Source organism: Oncorhynchus tshawytscha, linkage group LG26 (genome assembly GCF_018296145.1).
Source record: "Oncorhynchus tshawytscha isolate Ot180627B linkage group LG26, Otsh_v2.0, whole genome shotgun sequence".
Taxonomy (NCBI): domain Eukaryota; kingdom Metazoa; phylum Chordata; class Actinopteri; order Salmoniformes; family Salmonidae; genus Oncorhynchus; species Oncorhynchus tshawytscha.
Genome location: NC_056454.1, coordinates 41278067 through 41300477, shown reverse-complemented (window position 1 = coordinate 41300477; position 22411 = coordinate 41278067). Strand labels below are relative to the sequence as shown.

At 40.8% G+C, this 22411-nt stretch overlaps 1 protein-coding gene across 2 annotated transcripts in view; it reads left to right on the top strand.

Annotated features, from left to right (window-relative positions):
- LOC112225636 (transmembrane protein 163) overlaps nucleotides 1–7931 on the top strand; it is a 100611-nt gene extending 92680 nt beyond the window's left edge. For both annotated transcript variants that reach the window (XM_042306649.1, XM_042306648.1), the window contains exons 6-8: nucleotides 2133–2244; nucleotides 3109–3250; nucleotides 7741–7931. In XM_042306649.1, the coding sequence (XP_042162583.1) occupies nucleotides 2133–2244; nucleotides 3109–3250; nucleotides 7741–7801 (315 nt within the window). In that variant the 3' untranslated portion in view covers nucleotides 7802–7931. The remainder of the gene's footprint in view (nucleotides 1–2132; nucleotides 2245–3108; nucleotides 3251–7740) is intronic.
- The last annotated feature ends 14480 nt before the right edge of the window (nucleotides 7932–22411 follow it).

Below are 22411 nucleotides of genomic sequence, written 5' to 3'. Positions count from 1 at the left end.
GACGCGGTAAAGGCTTCTGACGTGGGGAATAAGAGGGAACACTCAAAATGTACTGGGGTGCTTTGGGGAGGGTTGTGTGATTCTGTTATTCAATGTGTTTGTATGGGCGAATAGCAGTAAGGCCAAATAAAATGTTTCAGCAAATAATTGTGTCAATATATTTTAGGGGTCTTAAAATTTCAAATCAAATAGCAAAATTATCCTTGGTATGACCGTAATACATTTCCATATAGCTTAGTAGTACCCCCTTCCCCGACTAAAATAGGGCTTGACTGTTTAGTGGCTAAAATAAGGGGTCAAATACATGTAAATAAAAAATAACTAATGTTTCCTGATCTTTTTTTACATTTCCCAGATACAGTACAGACAACTCAGAACAAACTTAATTAAAATTTTTAACTGTTGATCCATTTAGAATCTGTTGTTCAATGTGTTTGTATATGCTGGCTTAGACAGGTCTTAGACTCGTATGTGTTAAATGTTGCCTGTAAAATAGGCCTACCTGGTAGAATGATATATCACGATGGCAGGGTATGCAAAAATGTGTATCTGGGAACTTAAATATCTGAAGTGAGCAGTACTACCTTCATATGAGTAATACAAATGCAGTTTTTTTGAGTAAGATATACGTAAATGTAACGCCCCCACTAAGCCACGCCTCCAATAACTTCAAGGTGTGCCTTGCCTTTTCGATTGAATTGTAGATTTACCACCAATGACTGTATTTGTTAGTGACAGAAATTTTAATTTTCAGTCCTGTGGCCTTCACCAAGTGAGTTCCTAGGTGAATAGTATCATTATAACTGAACCATTACATATATCATAAGGCCTTATACTCTGGCCTGAAACTCCTAGTTTACAGGCCACATCAGGTCTGCAAGTAGGGTTGCAAAATTCCACAATCTTTCACAAACATATTTCCAGTAATTTTCCAACCAGGATTTATGGAAAAACCTGGGAAATGTCCCTGAATTTTGCATCCCTAACTGTAAATCACATGATGCTGGCTTGCATAGTGATGTGTAATTCCTGTTGGAATCTAGCCAGCTTTAGGCTATCCAACAGTTGAAATGTGTATTCACCCGCAACCTGCATTCATAATGACTGCCGGGGTTAAGAACAGGGGGAGGAAACTACCTTAGCCATTTAAACCATTTCAGTAATGGGTGCAAAAATGTAGTTTATAAAACAATTATTTTTGTGTAGCAAAACATTTAATCAATGAATCACTCAATGTACATGCAAAACACAGACAATAGAAACATGTCCAAAAGAATCTACCTGCAGAAGAGCATGCTGGGAAAAAAGTTCATTTGTTTTCATATCTTTAAAAAATTTGTTTTGAGTCAGTACCACATAAATATTTGAAGTAATAATGACTTTTCAGTGAGTTTGAGTACAATTACTAGAAGTATTTGAGTTAAAAATGCCTTGGAGTTTACAGTGGATATACAGCATATTGTATCAACACAACATGTGTCTATACCAATCTGTTTGTCACCTTTTGTTTCACTAAGGGCTCTATTCAATCCGGATCGCGGAAGTTCAGCGTTACAGCGTGATTGGAATTTAAATGCAATGTTCTCGTGTTAGCGGAGACTGCCTTCACGGTAAATGGTCATATTTCGTCTCAATCGGAAATTACTTTTACATTTCTGTTCTATCACTTCAGCGACACAGATTGCATAGAGCTCTAATACTGGATAGGAGGCATCATGTGTTTGTGAAGCAGTGTTTTATCACAGTGACACCATACCAAACATAATGACCTTGTGGAGAGGAGAGGCACATACTGCAAGCCTGGCTGTGCCATATTAATATTAATATTAATGACACTGCTGAAGACTTAACAAGAGCACTCCGTAACTAACTACTCATCTCACTGTAGATTTTCTACCTTTTGTCCCTTCTATTCCCTCCCTCTCCTCTCCTCTCCTCTCCTCTCCACTGTCTTTCTCTCTCTCTCTCTCTCTCTCTCTCTCCTCTCCTCTCCTCTCCTCTCCTCTCCTCTCTCTCTCTCCTCTCCTCTCCTCTCCTCTCCTCTCCTCTCCTCTCCTCTCCTCTCCTCTCCTCTCCTCTCCTCTCCTCTCCTCTCCTCTCTCTCTCTCTCTTTCTCTCTCTCCATTTCTCAGGATGACTTCCTCTTCAGTGTGTCTATTGTCAGTGGGATTATGTGTATTATCCTGGCTGTGTTGAAGTTCATGCTGGGGAGAGTGCTGACCAGTAGAGCCCTCATCACTGACGGTAGGCCAGGAAAGACTGACTCATATACACACACACACACACACACGTACCACACACAGGGACCCGCAAAGGTGCACACACACACACACACACACACACACACACACACACACACACACACACACACACACACACACACACACACACACACACACACACACACACACACACACACACACACACTGTACCAAGGGCTTGCACAGCATGCCTACTTGAACTGGAGCCAAATAAAGCAGCGATATAAGGCCTTGTGCCAGGGAGGTGAGAAAAATGGGAGAAAGTTTAAAAAAAACAAATGATGGCAATAAATAAGAGCTGAGGTGACTGGTGTACGTGGTCCAGCTGTAGACACTCCTCTCCTACAGGCTCAAAGTAGAGCCTCAGCCCCTTCCTCCATCCCTCTCTCCTCATACACCTGTTCCTTCATTCTCTTTGGTGGTCTTTTCTCTCTCTCTCTTTGTCTCTGTCTCTCTCCCTTTTTCCCTCTCCCTCCCCCTTCTCTCTCCCCCCAGGTTTTCACAACACACAAAGCAACAATCCAATAAGTCTGATGTTGCTGTTCTGTTCTCAGACCCTTTTCACTCATTTCCCACCAGACAGACATGGAGGCAGGCTTTTTAACTCCATGGTGTGTTATTAATGTGGTTCTTCTCTGTGGCTGTAGCGTTTAAGTCCATGGTGTGTTATTAATGTGGTTCTTCTCTGTGGCTGTAGCATTTAACTCCATGGTGTGTTATTAATGTGGTTCCTCTCTGTGGCTGTAGCGTTTAACTCCATGGTGTGTTATTAATGTGGTTCTTCTCTGTGGCTGTAGCATTTAACTCCATGGTGTGTTATTAATGTGGTTCCTCTCTGTGGCTGTAGCGTTTAACTCCATGGTGGGGGGAATCATGGGTTTCTCCATCCTCATCAGTGCTGAGGTGTTCAGACACCACCCTGACGTCTGGTACCTGGACGGCTCCATCGGCGTCATCATCGGACTCGTCATCCTCGCGTATGGGGTCAAGTAAGAGAAGTGTAGCCTGCGCGCACGCACAGACATGCTCACTTACGTAAACAGACAGACACATCAGAAGGTCACATGAAGACATTCACACACACTCACATGTACATACATCAGGGTTTGGCTCAATTATTCATTTTGGAATTGACTCCCAATCAACTCACCCACAGGATGTAGAATTTTAGTCAAATAATGAGTTTCATTGAATCTGACAGGTCACATCTCCAGATACCAAAGAATATATCACTTTTCTCTGGAAACAATGTTCATGTACTCTTTTAACCTTAGTGCTTAGAATAGCCAATTATATTTCCTTTTCTTTGGCTTATTTTTGAAGGCCTCTGGGTCAAATTCAGGATTAAACTAATGCATTCTGGGAAATGTGGTATTTCCCCCCCGTATTGAACATGCATGTATAGTTGAAGTTGGAAGTTTACATACAATTGTTTGGAGTCATGAAAACTTGTTTTTCAACCACTCCACAACCACTTAACAAACTATAGTTTTGGCAAGTCGGTTAGGACATCGAAGTAATTTTTCCAACAATTTTTTCCAGACAGATTATTTCACTTATATTTCACTGTATCATAATTCCAGTGGGTCAGAAGTTTACATACAGTAAGTTGACCGTGCTTTTAAACAGCTTGGAAAATTCCAGAAAACGATGTCATGGCTTTAGAAAGTTCTGATAGGCTAATTTACATAATTTGAGGTAATTGGAGGTGTACCTGTGGATGTATTTCAAGGCCTACCTTCAAACTCAATGCCTCTTTGCTTGACATCATGGGAAAATCTAAAGAAATCAGCCAAGACCTCAGAAAACACATTGTAGACCTCCATAAGTCTGGTTCATCCAGCAATTTCCAAATGCCCGAAGGTACCACGTTCATCTGTACAAACAATAGTACACAAGTATAAACACCATGGGACCACGCAGCTGTCATACCGCTCAGGGAGGAGACGCCTTCTGTCTCCTAGAGATGAGCGTACTTTGGTGCGAAAAGTGCAAATCAATCCCAGAACAACAGCAAAGGACCTTGTGAAGATGCTTGAGGAAACAGGTACGAAAGTATCTATATCCACAGTAAAACGAGTCCTATATCGACATAACCTGAAAAGCCGCTCAGCAAGGAAGAAGCCACTGCTCCAAAACCATCATAAAAAAGCCAGACTACCGTTTGCAACTGCACATGGGGACAAAGATCGTACTTTTTGGAGAAATGTCCTCTGGTCTGATGAAACAAAAATAGAACTGTTTGACCATAATGACCATCATTATGTTTGGAGGAAAAAGGGGGAGGATTGCAAGCGGAAGAACACCATTCCAACCGTGAAGCACGGGGGTGGCAGCATCATGTTGTGGGAGTGCTTTTCTGCAGGAGGGACTAGTGCACTTCACAAAATAGATGGCATCATGAGGCGGAAAATTATGTGATTATATTGAAGTAACATCTCAAGACATCAGTCAGGAAGTTAAAGCTTGGTCGCAAATGGGTCTTCCAAATGGACAATGACCCCAAGCATACTTCCAAAGTTGTGGCAAAATGGCTTAAGGACAACAAAGTCAAGGTATTAGAATGGCCATCACAAAGCCCTGACCTCAATCCCATAGAAAATGTTTTGGCAGAACTGAAAAAGCATGTGTGAGTAAGGAGGCCTACAAACCTGACTCAGGTGCACCAGCTCTGTCAGGAGGAATGGGCCAAAATTCACCCAATTTATTGTGTGAAGCTTGTGGAAGGCTACCTGAAACGTTTGACCCAAGTCAAACCATTTAAAGGCAATGCTACCAAATACTAATTGAGTGTATGTACATTTCTGAGCCTCTGGGAATGTGATGAAAGAAATAAAAGCTGAAATAAATCATTATCTCTACTATTATTCTGATATTTCACATTCTTAAAATAAGGTGGTGATTCTAACTGACCTCAAGACAGGGAATTTTTACTAGGATTAAATGTGAGGAATAGTGAAAAACTGAGTTTAAATTTATTTGGTTAAGGTGTATGTAAACTTCCGACTTCAGCTGTGTTTAACGACATGTTGGATGTTTTATTTACAAGATGTACAGTGCCTTGCGAAAGTATTCGGCCCCTTGAACTTTGTGACCTTTTGCCACATTTCAGGCTTCTTACATAAAGATATAAAACTGTATTTTTTTGTGAAGATTCAACAACAAGTGGGACACAATCATGAAGTGGAACGACATTTATTGGATATTTCAAACTTTTTTAACATATCAAAAACTGAAAAATTGGGCGTGCAAAATTATTCAGCCCCTTTACTTTCAGTGCAGCAAACTCTCTCCAGAAGTTCAGTGAGGATCTCTGAATGATCCAATGTTGACCTAAATGACTAATGATGATAAATACAATCCACCTGTGTGTAATCAAGTCTCCGTATAAATGCACCTGCACTGTGATAGTCTCAGAGGTCCGTTAAAAGCGCAGAGAGCATCATGAAGAACAAGGAACACCAGGCAGGTCCGAGATTCTGTTGTGAAGAAGTTTAAAGCCGGATTTGGATACAAAAAGATTTCTCAAGCTTTAAACATCCCAAGGAGCACTGTGCAAGTGATAATATTGAAATGGAAGGAGTATCAGACCACTGCAAATCTACCAAGACCTGGCCGTCCCTCTAAACTTTCAGCTCATACAAGGAGAAGACTGATCAGAGATGCAGCCAAGAGGCCCATGATCACTCTGGATGAACTGCAGAGATCTACAGCTGAGGTGGGAGACTCTGTCCATAGGACAACAATCAGTCGTATATTTCACAAATCTGGCCTTTATGGAAGAGTGGCAAGAAGAAAGCCATTTCTTAAAGATATCCATAAAAAGTGTCGTTTAAAGTTTGCCACAAGCCACCTGGGAGACACACCAAACATGTGGAAGAAGGTGCTCTGGTCAGATGAAACCAAAATTGAACTTTTTGGCAACAATGCAAAACGTTATGTTTGGCGTAAAAGAAACACAGCTCATCACCCTGAACACACTATCCCCACTGTCAAACATGGTGGTGGCAGCATCATGGTTTGGGCCTGCTTTTCTTCAGCAGGGACAGGGAAGATGGTTAAAATTGATGGGAAGATGGATGGAGCCAAATACAGAACCATTCTGGAAGAAAACCTGATGGAGTCTGCAAAAGACCTGAGACTGGGACGGAGATTTGTCTTCCAACAAGACAATGATCCAAAACATAAAGCAAAATCTACAATGGAATGGTTCAAAAATAAACATATCCAGGTGCTAGAATGGCCAAGTCAAAGTCCAGACCTGAATCCAATCGAGAATCTGTGGAAAGAACTGAAAACTGCTGTTCACAAATGCTCTCCAACCAACCTCACTGAGCTCGAGCTGTTTTGCAAGGAGGAATGGGAAAAAATGTCAGTCTCTCGATGTGCAAAACTGATAGAGACATACCCCAAGCGACTTACAGCTGTAATCGCAGCAAAAGGTGGCGCTACAAAGTATTAATTTAAGGGGGCTGAATAATTTTGCACGCCCAATTTTTCAGTTTTTGATTTGTTAAAAAAGTTTGAAATATCCAATAAATGTCGTTCCACTTCATGATTGTGTCCCACTTGTTGTTGATTCTTCACAAAAAAACACAGTTTTATATCTTTATGTTTGAAGCCTGAAATGTGGCAAAAGGTCGCAAAGTTCAAGGGGCCGAATACTTTCGCAAGGCACTGTATATTTGTACAGACTATACCTAATATCGAATGGAAGAAGCATTGGAATTTCACTGAATTCAATTATATTTCCTTTCATTCAAATTCGAATTTAAATTCTGTATCCTGTTCATTGCTTCAAATTCAAGAATTGAATTTGAATTCATGAGGCATTCTCAATTCAATTCGGAATTGAGCCCAACCCTGACAGACACACATGCTACACACCCATTAGCCATAAATAGGACCACATTGTGTATACTGACACACATTCCCCCATGGGAAAAAGAAAGTGACTATCTTATCTTACAGTTAGAGAGGACCACAATGGAAATAAGTCCCAGATTTTAATTAAGCAGTAAGGCACGAGTAGGTGTGGTATATGGCCAATATACCACGGCTAAGGACTGTTTTTACGCACGACGCAACGCAGAGTGCCTGGACACAGCTCTTAGCCGTGGTATATTGGCCATATACCACAAACCCCTGAGGTGCCTTATTGCTATTATAAACTGGTTACCAATGTAATTACAGCAGTAAAAATAAATGTTTTGTCATACCTGTGGTACATGGTCTGATATATCACGGCTGTCAGCCAATCAGCATTCAGGGCTCGAACAACCCAGTTTATAATGTTTGTTATCCTCCATGACTACTCATGTGGATGTGTGTCTTTTTGAAGTTTTATGTGTGCTTGTTTTTAAAATGGTCGATTTAACAATTGTAGTTGTTTTATACACAGTCAAAAATGTAATGTGTTTTAACACATCTCATATACTCTTGTATCACATGACATGTCTCTCTTCTCCCCTCCCTCCAGACTGCTGCTGGACATGGTACCCAGGGTGAGACAGACCAGGAACTACGAACGCTTTGAGTGAGCCAGTCACCAGATTAGTGGGATGCTCCGAGGACCAGGGTTACACCTGCCACAGCCCCAATCTCTCTCTGTCTCTCTGTCTCTCTGTCTCTCTCTCTCTCTCTCTCTCTCTCTCTCTCTCTCTCTCTCTCTCTCTCTCACGCACACGCACACACACACACACACACACACACACACACACACACACATATATATATATATATATATATATATATATACATACACACACACACACACACACACACACACACACACACACACACACACACACATATATATATATATATATATATATATACACACATATACACACACACACACACACACACACACAGGCCTTAGCCTGGAGACTCGGAGGGAAAAACAATGAAAGACATTAAGATGTTGTCATTCTGAATGCCAACCCCTCAATCAAGCTTTCCCATCCAGCCCCCCTCCAACCATTTCTCCTTACCTCCTGACACATTCTGTCCATCGTTACTATTATCCAGAAAAGAAGGAGGGAATGAAAGGGGTGGGAAAATGACTAGGAAGAGGTTGGCATTAACGGCTGGTACCAGAGAGAGGAGCTTTCCTTTGGCATGTCTATTTGAACCCCTTGCCATTGTTGCTAAGCGACCTGGAAGCCCTGGCATTTTGAAAGGCACAAGATCATAATTTTCATATTGATCCAAACCTCCTGGGATCCTTAGTCAAATGCTCCCTTTTCCTTGCCAACACTGATTAGTAATACCTGTTGTAGATCATCCATCTCATCTTCTGTGATGTTTTAAAATCCCTACGTGTTGTTAGAATTTAGAATGGGTCTGGTTGACTCACTGCAGGTTCAGAGTGCGTGTTGGAGTGGAATCCTGCCACTACTTTCTGCCCTGTCTGTCTCTGCTCTCTGAGATTAGAAGCTGTTAACTATAGTATACTGAACAAGAATATAAACGCAACATGCAAAAATGTCAAAGGTTTTACTGAGTTACAGTTCATATAAGAAAATCAGTCAATTTAAATTCATTAATTAGACCCAAATCTATGGATTTTACATGACTGGGAATTCAGATATACATCTGTTGGTCACAAATACCCTAACAACAATGGGCCTCACAGTGGGCCCAGGATCTTGTCACTTTATCTCTGTGCATTCAAATTGCCATCGATAAAATGCAATTGTGTTAGTTGTCAGTAGCTTATACCATAACCCCACCGCCACCATGGGGCACTCTGTTCACACCGTTGACATCGGCAAACCGCTCGCCCACACAACGCCATGCACATGGTCTGCTGTTGTGAGGCCCGTTGGAGGTACTGCCAAATTCTCTAAAACAACATTGGAGGCGGCTTATGGTAGGGAAATTAACATTAAATGACCTGGAAACAGCTCTGGTGAACATTCCTGCAGTCAGCATGCCAATTACACGCTCCCTCAAAATGAGACATCTGTGACATTGTGTTGTGTGACAAAACTGCACATTTTAGAGTGGCCTTTTATTGTCCCCAGCACCTGTGTACCTGTGTAATGATCACGCTCTTTAATCAGCTTCTTGATATGCTACACCTGTGAGGTGGATGGATTATCTTGGCAAAGGAAAAATGCTCACTAACAGGGATGTAAACAAATGTGTGCAGAAAATATGAGAGAAATAAGCTTTTTGTGCATGTGGAAAATGTCTGGGATCATTTATTTCAGCTCATGAAACATGGGACCAACACTTTACATGTTACGTTTATATTTTAGTTCAGTATATATAAAGAGGGCTATACAGTGTACGGTAGGTAGATCTGTGAGCAGCTCACACAGCTGGAGTCATATACTGTAAATGAATGTGTATGGTAGGTAGGTCTGTGAGCAGCTCACACAGCTGGAGTCATATACTGTAAATGAATGTGCCCTCTGCAGTGCTTCTCCTGGCTTCTCTACTGACACAGCCCAGGTGCCAGTAGAGGACACAGTGATACATGTATATATCCCTGTGGTAGAGGACTTTGGCCAGTCACTCCACGGTAGTCCTCCACTCGCTGGCTTCAGAGAGAAACAAAAAAAAGAGAGAAAGGGAGGCCCAAACAGCAGGGCCAGGCCGGTATCTGGAGGGGTGTGGCTGCCCGTTGGTAAGATATAGAGTACTGTACATGCACAAAGCAGACCAGACTAGAGCAGACCAGACCAAACCAGACCAAACCAGACCAGAGCAGAGCCGAGCAGACTAGACCAAACCAAACCAGACCAAACCAGACCAGACCAAAACAGACCAGACCAAAACAGACCAGACCAGAGCAGAGCAGAGCAGACCAGACCAGACTGGACCAGACCAGACCAGACCAAAACAGACCAAATCAGACCAGACCAGAGCAGACCAGACTAGACTAGACCAGACCAGACCGTCAAGCCAGGCAGAGAGTAGTTCACAGTCAACATTGACTTCAGGGTTGAGTGCGAAAAGCAAACTGTTAGCATAAGTGAAAATATGGCATTACAGTGTCCCACTGAAAAGCTGAGAACAAAGAACACAAGTCTATCAATCACTAGAAGTACAGAAACACCGTTCTACTTGACAAAGCACAAGTAGAAGCCTATCCAGATGGGAGCACACAGGGAACCAGACTAGAGACAGTTACAGTAGCTACAGTAATACCTCTTCCTCCAGATATGCATGCTGTACCACACTGTTTTGTTCTAGATAACAGTGTTAAATCCTGTCATAATAATGACTGTATCCCTCCACAACCTTGTCTGGGATAACCGTGTCTATATAACTGATAGTCATATGTTTCAGTGCCATACATGCTCAGATTCCTAACCGACGACAACATTATTAGCCAGCTTGTTTACATGGCACTTACTTATGTTTACAATGATATATACTGTATGTATCTATGTCAGTAGAGCGTGAGAGAAAGACTGACGTCAAGGTTAGAGACAAGAAAGTAACTGGTTCAGGTAAAGTAGTGTAGGTATGTATGTACAGAGCACTATATTGCAAAATTGTATTCATGACTTTTTAAACTAAATTACAATTCTTAACATGCGGTAGCCAATAGATGTGATTATGTGCCATGTTTCACAATTGCAATAGTTATATGGTGGATACATTCAAGTTATATGTCAAAAATAAATGTACATGTCCCAACTTAATCTACCTGTCCTGACAGTATGGACCGTAACCAACATAGAGAGTCAATATTATGTGCGGCCATCGGTCACTATTTTCATCAGTGATCTGCTTCACAGCATATTGGATCACCATCAACGACAGTGTTCTCTCTCTTCCTGTTTACCTCCGCTTACCCCTCATAGTAGTGATGCGTTTCCTGTTTACCTCCACTTACCCCTCATAGTAGTGATGCGTTTCCTGTTTACCTCCACTTACCCCTCATAGTAGTGATGCGTTTCCTGTTTACCTCCGCTTACCCCTCATAGTAGTGATGCGTTTCCTGTTTACCTCCACTTACCCCTCATAGTAGTGATGCGTTTCCTGTATACCGTACGCAAATTACTGTAAATACAAAACATTAAATGTGTATAAATGTTTAATACACTGTTTAGATAGAGGCTTCTAGATGTAGCAAACCAATAGGAATAGCTAAAATGGATGAATGTTATTTTCTAAACAATAGATGATTCATATTATATTTAAGTCGTAGTATAAGTCTTTACACTGCCAGTTCAGCTCAGCTTTGAGTTGATACACTGTAAACGTGTAAGTGAGATTTTTCTTTACCCCCACAAAGATGACAATTGCATAAGTCTTCAAAAAATAAAAAGCACAGAGTTTAGATCTTAAATTCCATCCAAAGAAGCACAGAAATAGGAAGTTAAAGAAATGTTATACTTCTTAGAGTATCATTCCTGGTCTTACATTGTTAAAATATGTCTGTGCTCACTGCTTAGAAGACCAGGATACAGTAACATTCACAATAACACGGACAAACTTCCCCATCAGCTGAATTTAGAGGCTGTTAAAAAAGATTGTAATTTTCCATGGAATTTGTATGTATGCTCTCATGCCTGTGTATTAATCCCAGTGTCATACAACTGAGTTGTGCATACTGTACATTGTAAGTGAGTATACTGTAGATGCTGTAGATTGACTGACATAATAGGAGCAACGTCTATTTTGTAATTACTTCACTGTATGTATGTGTTTTCTCCAAAATGGCGCCAGATGACGTCTCGTGAAGTTGAATTTGTGCTAAGAATCTGTTACAGTAATTCCCAATTCAAAGCTGTGAAATAATTTCTAGGTATGTGCTTAATGGTGTTATTGGCAGCAATTTGCTATTAATTAATTGGCTCATTCGTTTTACTTCACAAGCACTGGTAATCAGACAAAGACAGACAGGGATACATGGAAACACACTGGTAATCAGACAAAGACAGACAGGGATACATGGAAACACACTGGTAATCAGACAAAGACAGACAGGGATACATGGAAACACACTGGTAATCAGACAAAGACAGACAGGGATACATGGAAACACACTGGTAATCAGACAAAGACAGACAGGGATACATGGAAACACACTGGTAATCAGACAAAGACAGACAGGGATACATGGAAACACACTGGTAATCAGACAAAGACAGACAGGGATACATGGAAACACACTGGTCATGTAAGGAAGCAGACACAAGCACAATGTCATAGACAAAACATGTAACCATAGCGATGTCTTCTACTAATCATTTGATGAAGTTATGTCATTATAACACTAGCCCTTTCCACTGTTTACCTTTGCATAGGCTGACACAAACCCCAGCGTTCTACAGTATATACTTTTTTGCTTTTCTAAAACGCACACATACACATTCACACTCGTCTAGGCACATCATCTTAATGTAAATTACACCTGTGAACAGTTTAAGAGTAGAATCATGTGTCTGATTGTAAATATTTCAATGGTATTACAGATTATGTAAACACTACTGTATGTATATTTATGTAGAACACATATCGGACTATGTGGTACCTCTTCCTCACAGAGGAAACGTTTTATTGATCAATAAAGTTTTATCCTGCTCATTCATTGAAAATGTCATTCCTTTTCCCCCACCTTTGCATAATTATAAATTAAATAATACAATAATAAATATGAAATGATACAAAAAACTGGGCAAATAATTCAATAATATCAAAAATATATGGAAATGTTAGAAAAAGTTTCTAAGTGTTAGTAAACGTTTCTAGTGTTATAAAAAGATAAGGCTTCGAACACAACGATAGTCTATTTGCATTTTGGGACACCGAAAATTTACTGTCGGTGTGTTCGAAGCTTAAAGCATTACCTGGAGTCTAATAATATACAAATTCATCTCCCCAAGGACCAGTGAAGAGTCTGAGGTAGGACAGCTAATAAGTTCATGATTCACTTCAGATGATTCTGTGCTGTCTGTAATTCCATTGTCAACCACACAGGGGGCGGCAGAGACAAGCTGATCAAATTTGCACTCTTCGAGTCTACCAAGAGGAGTTTTTTGTCTGGCTTTTGTAGATTACATTTTTTTTTATTTTGGCCTGGCAACAGTCAAGTCCATCAAAGTAACACATGCCAATCTGAACTTAAGTATCTTACAAAAGACCTCCCTTCAGTCCCTCTTATGTTCTGCCTTCCTAAGGTTCACAAATCACTAGAGAAGTCACTTGGAGACCTATTGTAGCATGTGATGAGAGTTTAAATGAACCTATTCCCCATTGTGTTGGCAATTGCGTCCTATAGTGACGCAATTGCCCTCATACTTGACAGACACTGGCGATTTCATTAAACAACTATCTTAACTTGAAATTGGTGATAACTATTTGGATATCTCTCTCATCACCCTACATGTTGTTTCTTTAAATACTGTACTAATGTACCACATGACAAAGGACAGGAGCCTTTGAAGTTATATTTGGAACAGAGAGGGGGCACAAAGTCCTCTACACGTTTGTTTTGTTGCACCTGGCGACCTTCCTTAAGTACAATAACTATTTTTTTCCTAGACTGTTTCTATTTACAAAATCAGGGAGCGGCTATGGGCTCCATTTTCTCTCCTGACTGTGCATGACCATGTGTGTGTTATCTGGAAAACATGATCATTCAATAACCCTTTCTCCCACATATACTTATGTGAAAATGATATATTGCTGATGTGTTTCTCGTTTAGAAGGGTCCCTCAATGTGTTTGGTGAATTTTCTGGCTTAATGATATTATTGTCTCACGTTCACAGCAGAGATTAGTCATAGAGAGATGTCCTTCCTCGATACCCTTGTGCACCTCGACTCAGGGCCTTTGTCCACCACTTTGTATACAAAGCATCCAGACAATAACGGTATACTACATGCTCTAGTGCACATCCCACATTTGTGAAGAAGGGATTTACCGTTCACACAATTTCTGAGACTGAAAAGCATTTGTACTGGTAAAACAGGCTATGGAAATGTATAGTCCGTTTGAGGACTCTCTCAGTGGAGTATCTACCATTGATGAGACCTCAACCAGAAGGGATAAAAGTAAAATGAACCACTGAAATGTGCTCATGGCTGATCCTGCTTGCCAAAATATTTTTCTTTGACCCTCCTCTCTTTTCACAGGGCCAGGAATGTCAGGGACTTCATTGTTCAGGCTGACACTCATGTCCCGCCCGAAAATAGATGATGGAAATAGATGATGGAAGACTGGAACGAGGTGACTGGTCAAAGCTGTAGGGATTCCTTTAAAAACAGTGGGTGTATTTAGCTTGCTCTGCCACTGGCAAACAAGACACTATGAAACAGTTCCTCACATGAAGCTCTTCTAGCATCATATACCTGATCTCTTGTCCATGCAATAACATGTATTATAGAACACGAGAGTGTTGTAAGGAGAAATTACCCATAATCCCATATTGCTTATCATTTCTCAGAGGCCGGTCACCCCGTCTCCTTCATGTCCTTCTGTGCTATACAGCAGATGAAACGTTCACGCAGGGGTGGTCATCTTCAACGTAGTCTTCTCCAGACAAAATGCAGGTGGATGTTCTATTTAAAAACTCTCCACCCATCAGGCACGAATGAAGAATATTGCCTGCTATTGGTGTTCGATAGCCCCATCTAGTGGTATCTCTAGCTCCCTACTCTTTTTTCATTCGATTTTTATTGCAACAGTAATAACAATATTACACATCAATACAGTGACATTCCTGTGAATACAATGATAAAAATAACATCAGACGAACCCACCCCCCCAAAATAATAGAACACCAGGCGAACCCCCCAAATAATAGAACACCAGGCGAGCCCCACACCCCCCAAATAATAGAACACCAGGCGAACCCCCCAAAAAAAAATAATAATAGAACACCAGGCGACCCCACCCAAAAAATAATAGAACTGCAGGCGAACCCCCCCCAAAAAAAATAATAATAATAGAACACCAGGTGAACATCCCCCAAAAAAATAATAGAATCATTCATATGTGACAAGGCAATGAGACATTAACAGGCATTCAGAGACATGACTTCTACATTTTTTACGTTTCTTAAATTTGAGGGGATTTATGAAATTGTAACACTTCAAGGGAAAAAAATACAAAATAAGGAATTACTCCACTCATTTACATATGTGAATATAACATTTGGCCAAGAGAATAATAATGTTAATAAAATAGTTATGATCTGAAATGACAAGTAAAGGTGTTAAGTCATTTCCTCCCGACTCCTGTGTTATTTATTCTGTCTAAGGAAATGTTCACATGGTGTATGTAAAGGCAATCATTAATTATATCCCTTTGTCCGCTTTTGTATATTTTGTATATAATCTAGATCATTCTACTGTACTAGGTAATGATTCATATCCTTGAAATAGAAGCCAGAAGTGTCCCCGACGATTTCCACTGATGAAGGCCTGAGGCCGTTTGTGTTTTGTTTTCACCTTTTTATTTATGAACTTTTGGCACTATGATTTTTTTGCGGCACCATGATGTTTTAATAAACATCTTCATTTTGCATTCAAGCCTCAGTTTTTGATAATTATTATTTTTCGACAGTGTCCAGGTCTGCATCTCTCCCAGTATTCTTATTTTGACTCCTATGCAGCTGGAACAGACACTAGTGGCCTCGTCATTTATGAACCGGGAAGAAGACATAAAGCTATGGTTAGAGGTTAAAGCCTCATGTCCTCCAGATGAGTTAACTCTTTGCGTTCTGACAGAATTCATTCACTGTTAATGGACAAGTTAGCAACACTGCGTTGGGTATGCCACACTAGGCTGCGGTGCTTTCTGTGTTCAACTACTGCGGTGGTACAATCGGAAGTTCATCAGTCTAGCCAGTTAACTAGCAATCTATCTACAAAGCTAAACACTTTGCTAGATAGATTAACTAAGAAACTGCCAGCACATAGCTTCCACTTTCAACTGACCAGGTAATACAATCCTATTGGCAGTGTGTTTCCATGCCGCATTTTTTAGCATGGAGGTCCTGGTAGCAATCGGTGCTTTGGTCGAATACCACATGGGACCCAGAGACATCGAACATAACCATCTCTATGCTGCAAACCTTTCTGCAGCCTAGTGAAGCACGTGTGCATCAGGTATGGAAAATGCGAACTAGTCCTCTGCAAAAAAACGACGTAAGGCAAACCTCTAGTGCATTTGGTTGGACTATTTTTTCACCATTATTTTTACGCCCCGTTTACACATTGCGTTTTGCGCGAAATGGTACGCAGCATCATCTGGATATGTGTGCAACAAAAGTTCAACATTCATCTTCTGCTCCCATTTCTGTCAAACCTTCTAGGCATACAGTTTGATGCCTAGGTTTGATAGATCCAACGTATGTACCACACAGAACGCACTGCTACTGCCTCTGCAACTGCAATGCTGCAAAGCAAACGCAGCGTTCCATTGGAAATTAATGTACTTCTGATGTACCAGAAAGCAATCTCACTGTCGGTGTGCTCGCGGCGTTAGAGTTATTAAAATATGTTTGGTGTTTCCGAATTCAAAACACGAGGTGACAGCATAGGCCAGCACACAGTTTGCGCGAAGCAGGACGGTAACGTCATACGCAACACAGCTCATTATACTCATAGAATACAGTTGTACGTAAAATATATATTTTTATACTTTGTTTGAAGTTTCCACTAGAGGACAGTCAGAAGTCAAAGATTGATGCCTTGGTACTTTGATATCTCATTTCTTTGAAATGTCAGAAAGGACAGTATAACTACTGGATGAACAGATGAGAACACATTGAGGCACAACATCTTCACAGAATTTTGCTAAGCAAAGTCCACATATCGCCCTTCTTTATCTGATTATACAACCATTAATATGATGTGACGTGTGATAAAGGGACAACAGTGATAATTCATAGTATAGTATAGTATACCTACTTAGTATTGAATCAAATCAAATCAAATTTATTTATATAGCCCTTCGTACATCAGCTGATATCTCAAAGTGCTGTACAGAAACCCAGCCTTAAACCCCAAACAGCAAGCAATGCAGGTGTAGAAGCACCTGAAGTAAAGATAGATGGTTCATTACCGAAATGTCTGCTCTTAAGGAAAATGTAATCGTTCAGTCTGTCCTATCCTATTACTTTATCATGTACAGTTGAAGTCGAAAGTTTACATACACCTTAGCCAACTACATTTAAACTCAGTTTTTCACAATTCCTGACATTTAATCCTAGTAAAAATTCCCTGTCTTAGGTTAGGTAGGATCACCACTTTATTTTAAGAATGTGAAATGTCAGAATAATAGCAGAGATAATTATTTATTTCAGCTTTTATTTCTTTCATCACATTCCGAGTAGGTCAGAAGTTTACATACACTCAATTAGTATTTGGTAGCATTGCCTTTGAATTGTTTAACTTGGTCAAATGTTTCAGGTAGCCTTCCACAAGCTTCCCACAATAAGTTGGGTGAATTTTGACCCATTCTTCCTGGTGTATCTGAGTCAGGTTTGTAGGCCTCCTTGCTCGCACATGCTTTTTCAGTTCTGCCCACACATTTTCTATAGGATTGAGGTCAGGGCTTTGTGATGGCCACTCCAATACCTTGACTATGTTGTCCTTGAGCCATTTCGTTGTGCATTTGGAAGACCCATTTGCGATCAAGCTTTAACTTCCTGACTGATGTCTTGAGATGTTGCTTCAAAATATATCCACATAATTTTCTGTCCTCATGATGCCATCAATTTGTGAAGTGCACCAGTCCCTCCTGCAGCAAATCACCCCCACAACATGATGCTGCCACCCCCGTGCTTCACGGTTGGGATGGTGTTCTTCGGCATGCAAACATCCCCCTTTTTCCTCCTAACATAACGATGGTCATTATGGTCAAACAGTTCTATTTTTGTTTCATCAGACCAGAGGACATTTCTTCAAAAAGTACGATCTTTGTCCCCATGTGCAGTTGCAAACCGTGCTCTGGCTTTTTTATGGTGGATTTGGAGCAGTGGCTTCTTCCTTGCTGAGCGGCCTTTCAGGTTATGTCGATATAGGACTCGTTTTACTGTGGATACCGATACTTTTGTACCTATTTCCTCCAGCATCTTCACAAAGTCCTTTGCTGTTGTTCTGGGATTGATTTGCACTTTTCGCCCCATAGTACGTTCATTTCTAGGAGACAGAACACGCCTGCTTCCTGAGCGATATGACGGCTGCGTGGTCCCATGTGTTTATACTTGCGTACTATTGTTTGTACAGATGAACGTGGTACCTTCAGGCGTTTGGAAATTGCTCCCGAGGATGAACCAGACTTGTGGAGGTCTACCATGTGTTTTCTGAGGTCATGGCTGATTTCTTTTGATTTTCCCATGATGTCAAGCAAAGAGGCACTGAGCTTGAAGGTTGGCCTTTAAATACATCCACAGGTACACCTCCAATTGACTCAAATAATGTCAATTAGCCTATCAGAAGCTTCTAAAGCCATGACATAATTTTCTGGAATTTTCCAAGCTGTTTAAAATGTATTTAATTTTCTGACCCACTGGAATTGTGATACAGTGAATTATAAGTGAAATAATCTGTCTGTAAACAATTATTAGAAAAATGACTTGTGTATTACACAAAGTAGATGTCCTAACCATCTTGCCAAAACTATAGTTTTTTAACCAAAAATTTGTGGAGTGGTTGAAAAACGAGTTTTAAAGACTCCAACCTAAGTGTATGTGAACTTCTGCCTTGTACTGTATTTGGTTCCTTCTTAACACTTTTCCTTTCACTAAAACAGTAGTCTCTGCCTGCTTATGTCACTAGGATGATGAATGCAACTTCATACTCCAGTTCAAATGTCATTACCTCCTTCATATTATTAATTACCTTGTCCTCTAACATTGTTAGAGGGCAGTTTCTCTCACCCTGAGTGAAATTATTTGGGTTGAGGAGATTATCTTGTGCCACTTCATTCTCCTTGACCTTTCAGTTCAGTTAAGTCAAACCAATTATCTGCTCATTATTATTACCCAGAAGACACTTCAGTGTGGAAAGACATACTTTCTTCCAAAATATTTATGCCCAAGGTAAGTCAGACGACTGTGGTAAATGTTTCAACTCACGTATTTTATTTTTGAACGTAAAAGGCACGGTGCTTTGCAACCTGTACAGTTTCTATTAAGATGTCAGTCAAGATCCTGTAGTAAAACTGGAACAAATCCCTTCTTCCATAGTCATTGTGACATTCTTTGTCAGAGCTCCTACACATGCGCCAGATGCCTTTGAATGCTTGATGACAGTAGCTTTCAGGGACTCTTCTCTTGTGTCAGAAAAAGGCTTGCTCAGACTTGCAGAATACCGAGCTTAACACCCACAACTTATTGTATTAAGAACCATTTTACATTTACATTTGACATTTTACCAGAAGCTCTTATCCAGAGTAACTTACAGTACACATACAACATTGCGTATTTCAGCACAGTTTATTAACATAGGCCTAAATTGTGCAGCTGCAGGGTCAAAGTGAATATTGTTTAACTTGCTTTGGCACAAGAGAGGGATAATTTACAATCCAAAACAACCACACAACACCATCTATCCCCCCAGACCCAATTATTCACAAGACAATACAGCAAAACAACCACACAACACCATCTATCCCCCCAGACCCAATTATTCACAAGACAATACAGCAAAACAACCACACAACCCCATCTATCCCCCCAGACCCAATTATTCACAAGAAGACACAATACAGTGGCATTGCTGGGCTCTGGTTTAATTGCTGCTCTCCATTACATTAAAACCCAAACCGCAGATACGATGGGATGACTCGGCTTCTCAACTAACACATCGTCACACAATGTTGTTGAACAGTGTTGTCATGGAAACCAATGACTCTTGCCATATGGTTAAACACCTGTAAAACAAACACCCATTAAAACTTTGTTCAGAGTTTAGCTTATTAATAATACTTAACGTTGGATGAAGTGCAAAGAAACATGCAGAATGAGTAGTCACTTTTGACGACCCATATGAAAGATTTTTCCTAACTTTTAGTGTATTATGGCTTGCTTGCCTTCCTAAATGAATGAACAAAAACACCTTGAATCTCTGACTCGTACCAACAAAGAGAAAGAAGAATGTTCCCTCATTATTTCAACAGACTTTATCAAAGTGATCACGTGTTTTTATATCTAAGAACAGTCATTAAAACACATTGGACTGTTTGCAAATGACTTTCTTACAGAAACCATTTGTGTACCGCCATACCTATGCTTGACAAAGCCATACGAACGCCCCCTCCTCTGTTCGTTAAAAATTAGCCCTGATTCACATTCAGAGCACTTAAATAAAATGTTCCCTGCTTGACAGCTATGTCCTGCGACTCATCTTGTTTCCCCTGTGATTTCTGTGCCTACTCCCTCTCATCTCCATCCTTTCAAGGCCCTAACTGCTTCTGGAGTATGTCAGCGTAATCCCAGGCATGGTATGTCATAGTACTTACTTTATAGCAACGTGACAGTCCTTTCCAGGAACTGTTAACAAAATACAACAACAACACTTCCTGTTTTGCTCTGGGGGGGAGTGGCCTTCAGGCCCTGAGTTTGTACAGCATGCAGCATAGCAGCTGACCTCAGACCTCTGTAGCTTAGGGGAGGAGAAAACACACAAGGAACTGGGAGGGAAACTAAATAAATTGGAGAGAAAGAGATTGAAGAGAAGAGAGAAGAATACACATTGGCTAACTGGGCTATCTGCATTGTGTCCCACCCACCACCCGCCAACCCCTCTTTTACGCTACTGCTACTCTCTGTTCATCATATACGCATAGTCACTTTAACCATATCTACATGTACATACTACCTCAATCAGCCTGACTAGAGCAGTGTATGTAGCCAGTGTTTTTACTGTTGTTTTATTTCTTTACCTACCTATTGTTCACCTAATCCTTTTTTGCACTATTGGTTATAACCTGTAAGTAAGCATTTCACTGTAAGGTCTACACCTGTTGTATTCGGCGCATGTGACAAATCAACTTTGAAATGACTTGATTTGATATATTTGTCCTATTTTACGCATCTACAAGTGCTAATTACATTTTCCAGGAGTTCTTATCCAGAGGACCCTCGGAGAGCAGTGTATGCCATTATCAAAAAGGAGGGGAGGGTAGAGAGGAGAGGAGAAGAGACGAGAGGAGAGGAGGAGAGGGGAGACAGGAGAGGGGTGTGGGGGAGAGGAGAGGAGAGAGAGAGGAGAGGAGAGGGGAAAAGATGACAGGAGAGGAGAGGGGAGGGGAGACAGGAGAGGGGTGTGGAGGAGAGGAGAGGAGAGGAGAGGAGAGGAGAGGAGAGGAGAGGAGAGGAGAGGAGAGGAGAGGAGAGGAGAGGAAGAGGAAGAGGAGAGGAGAGGAGAGGAGAGGAGAGGAGAGGAGAGGAGAGGAGAGGAGAGGAGAGGAGAGGAGAGGAGAGGATACTGGAATAGAGGAATAGAATAGAGAGGAGAGAAGAGAAGAAAAGAAGAGAGAGAGAGAAAGAAGACACTGGAATAGAGGAGGAGGGAGAGGAGAGAGAGGAGAGGAGAGACACTGGAATAGAGGAGAGGAGAGGAGAGGAGAGGAGAGGAGAGGAGACATACTGGAATAGAATAGAATCCCTGATTTGTCTCTGATTTCCTTTCACAGCGTTGGATAGATTGTGCAAGTCAATACACACAAGCCAATATGCACCAGACTGTTGCAAACTGTAGGCTGCTTTACAGGAGAACAAACTACTGAAAGTATGATAAAATATGATACTGTGTTTATTTGTTTAAATTACTCTGCTCACCCAGTTATGGATGACAGGCCGTCATTGTTAATATAAAAATGTTCTTCACTCTCTTACCTGATTAAATAAAGGTTTTAAAACGTATTAAAATTGTTACAGTATTTAACATATTCCGTGAAATTCTCCTTTCAGACCCCATCTACCTTCTGTCAGTGGGGATGAATTCCATCCCAGTGGCATTGACTACATTCATGTCTTGTCATGTCAAGACTACATGACATAAATCCACCAAGGTAATACAGTAATACAGTTCATTCAGATGGAAAACTGCTGTGGTAAAAACATCTCCAGTAATCAGTATTACATAGAACCCCAGAAAGACAGCACAAGCTGCATCCATCAAATCCCCTTCACAATGTTCCATCTCCCAGCTTCAAGAACCACTCGACATG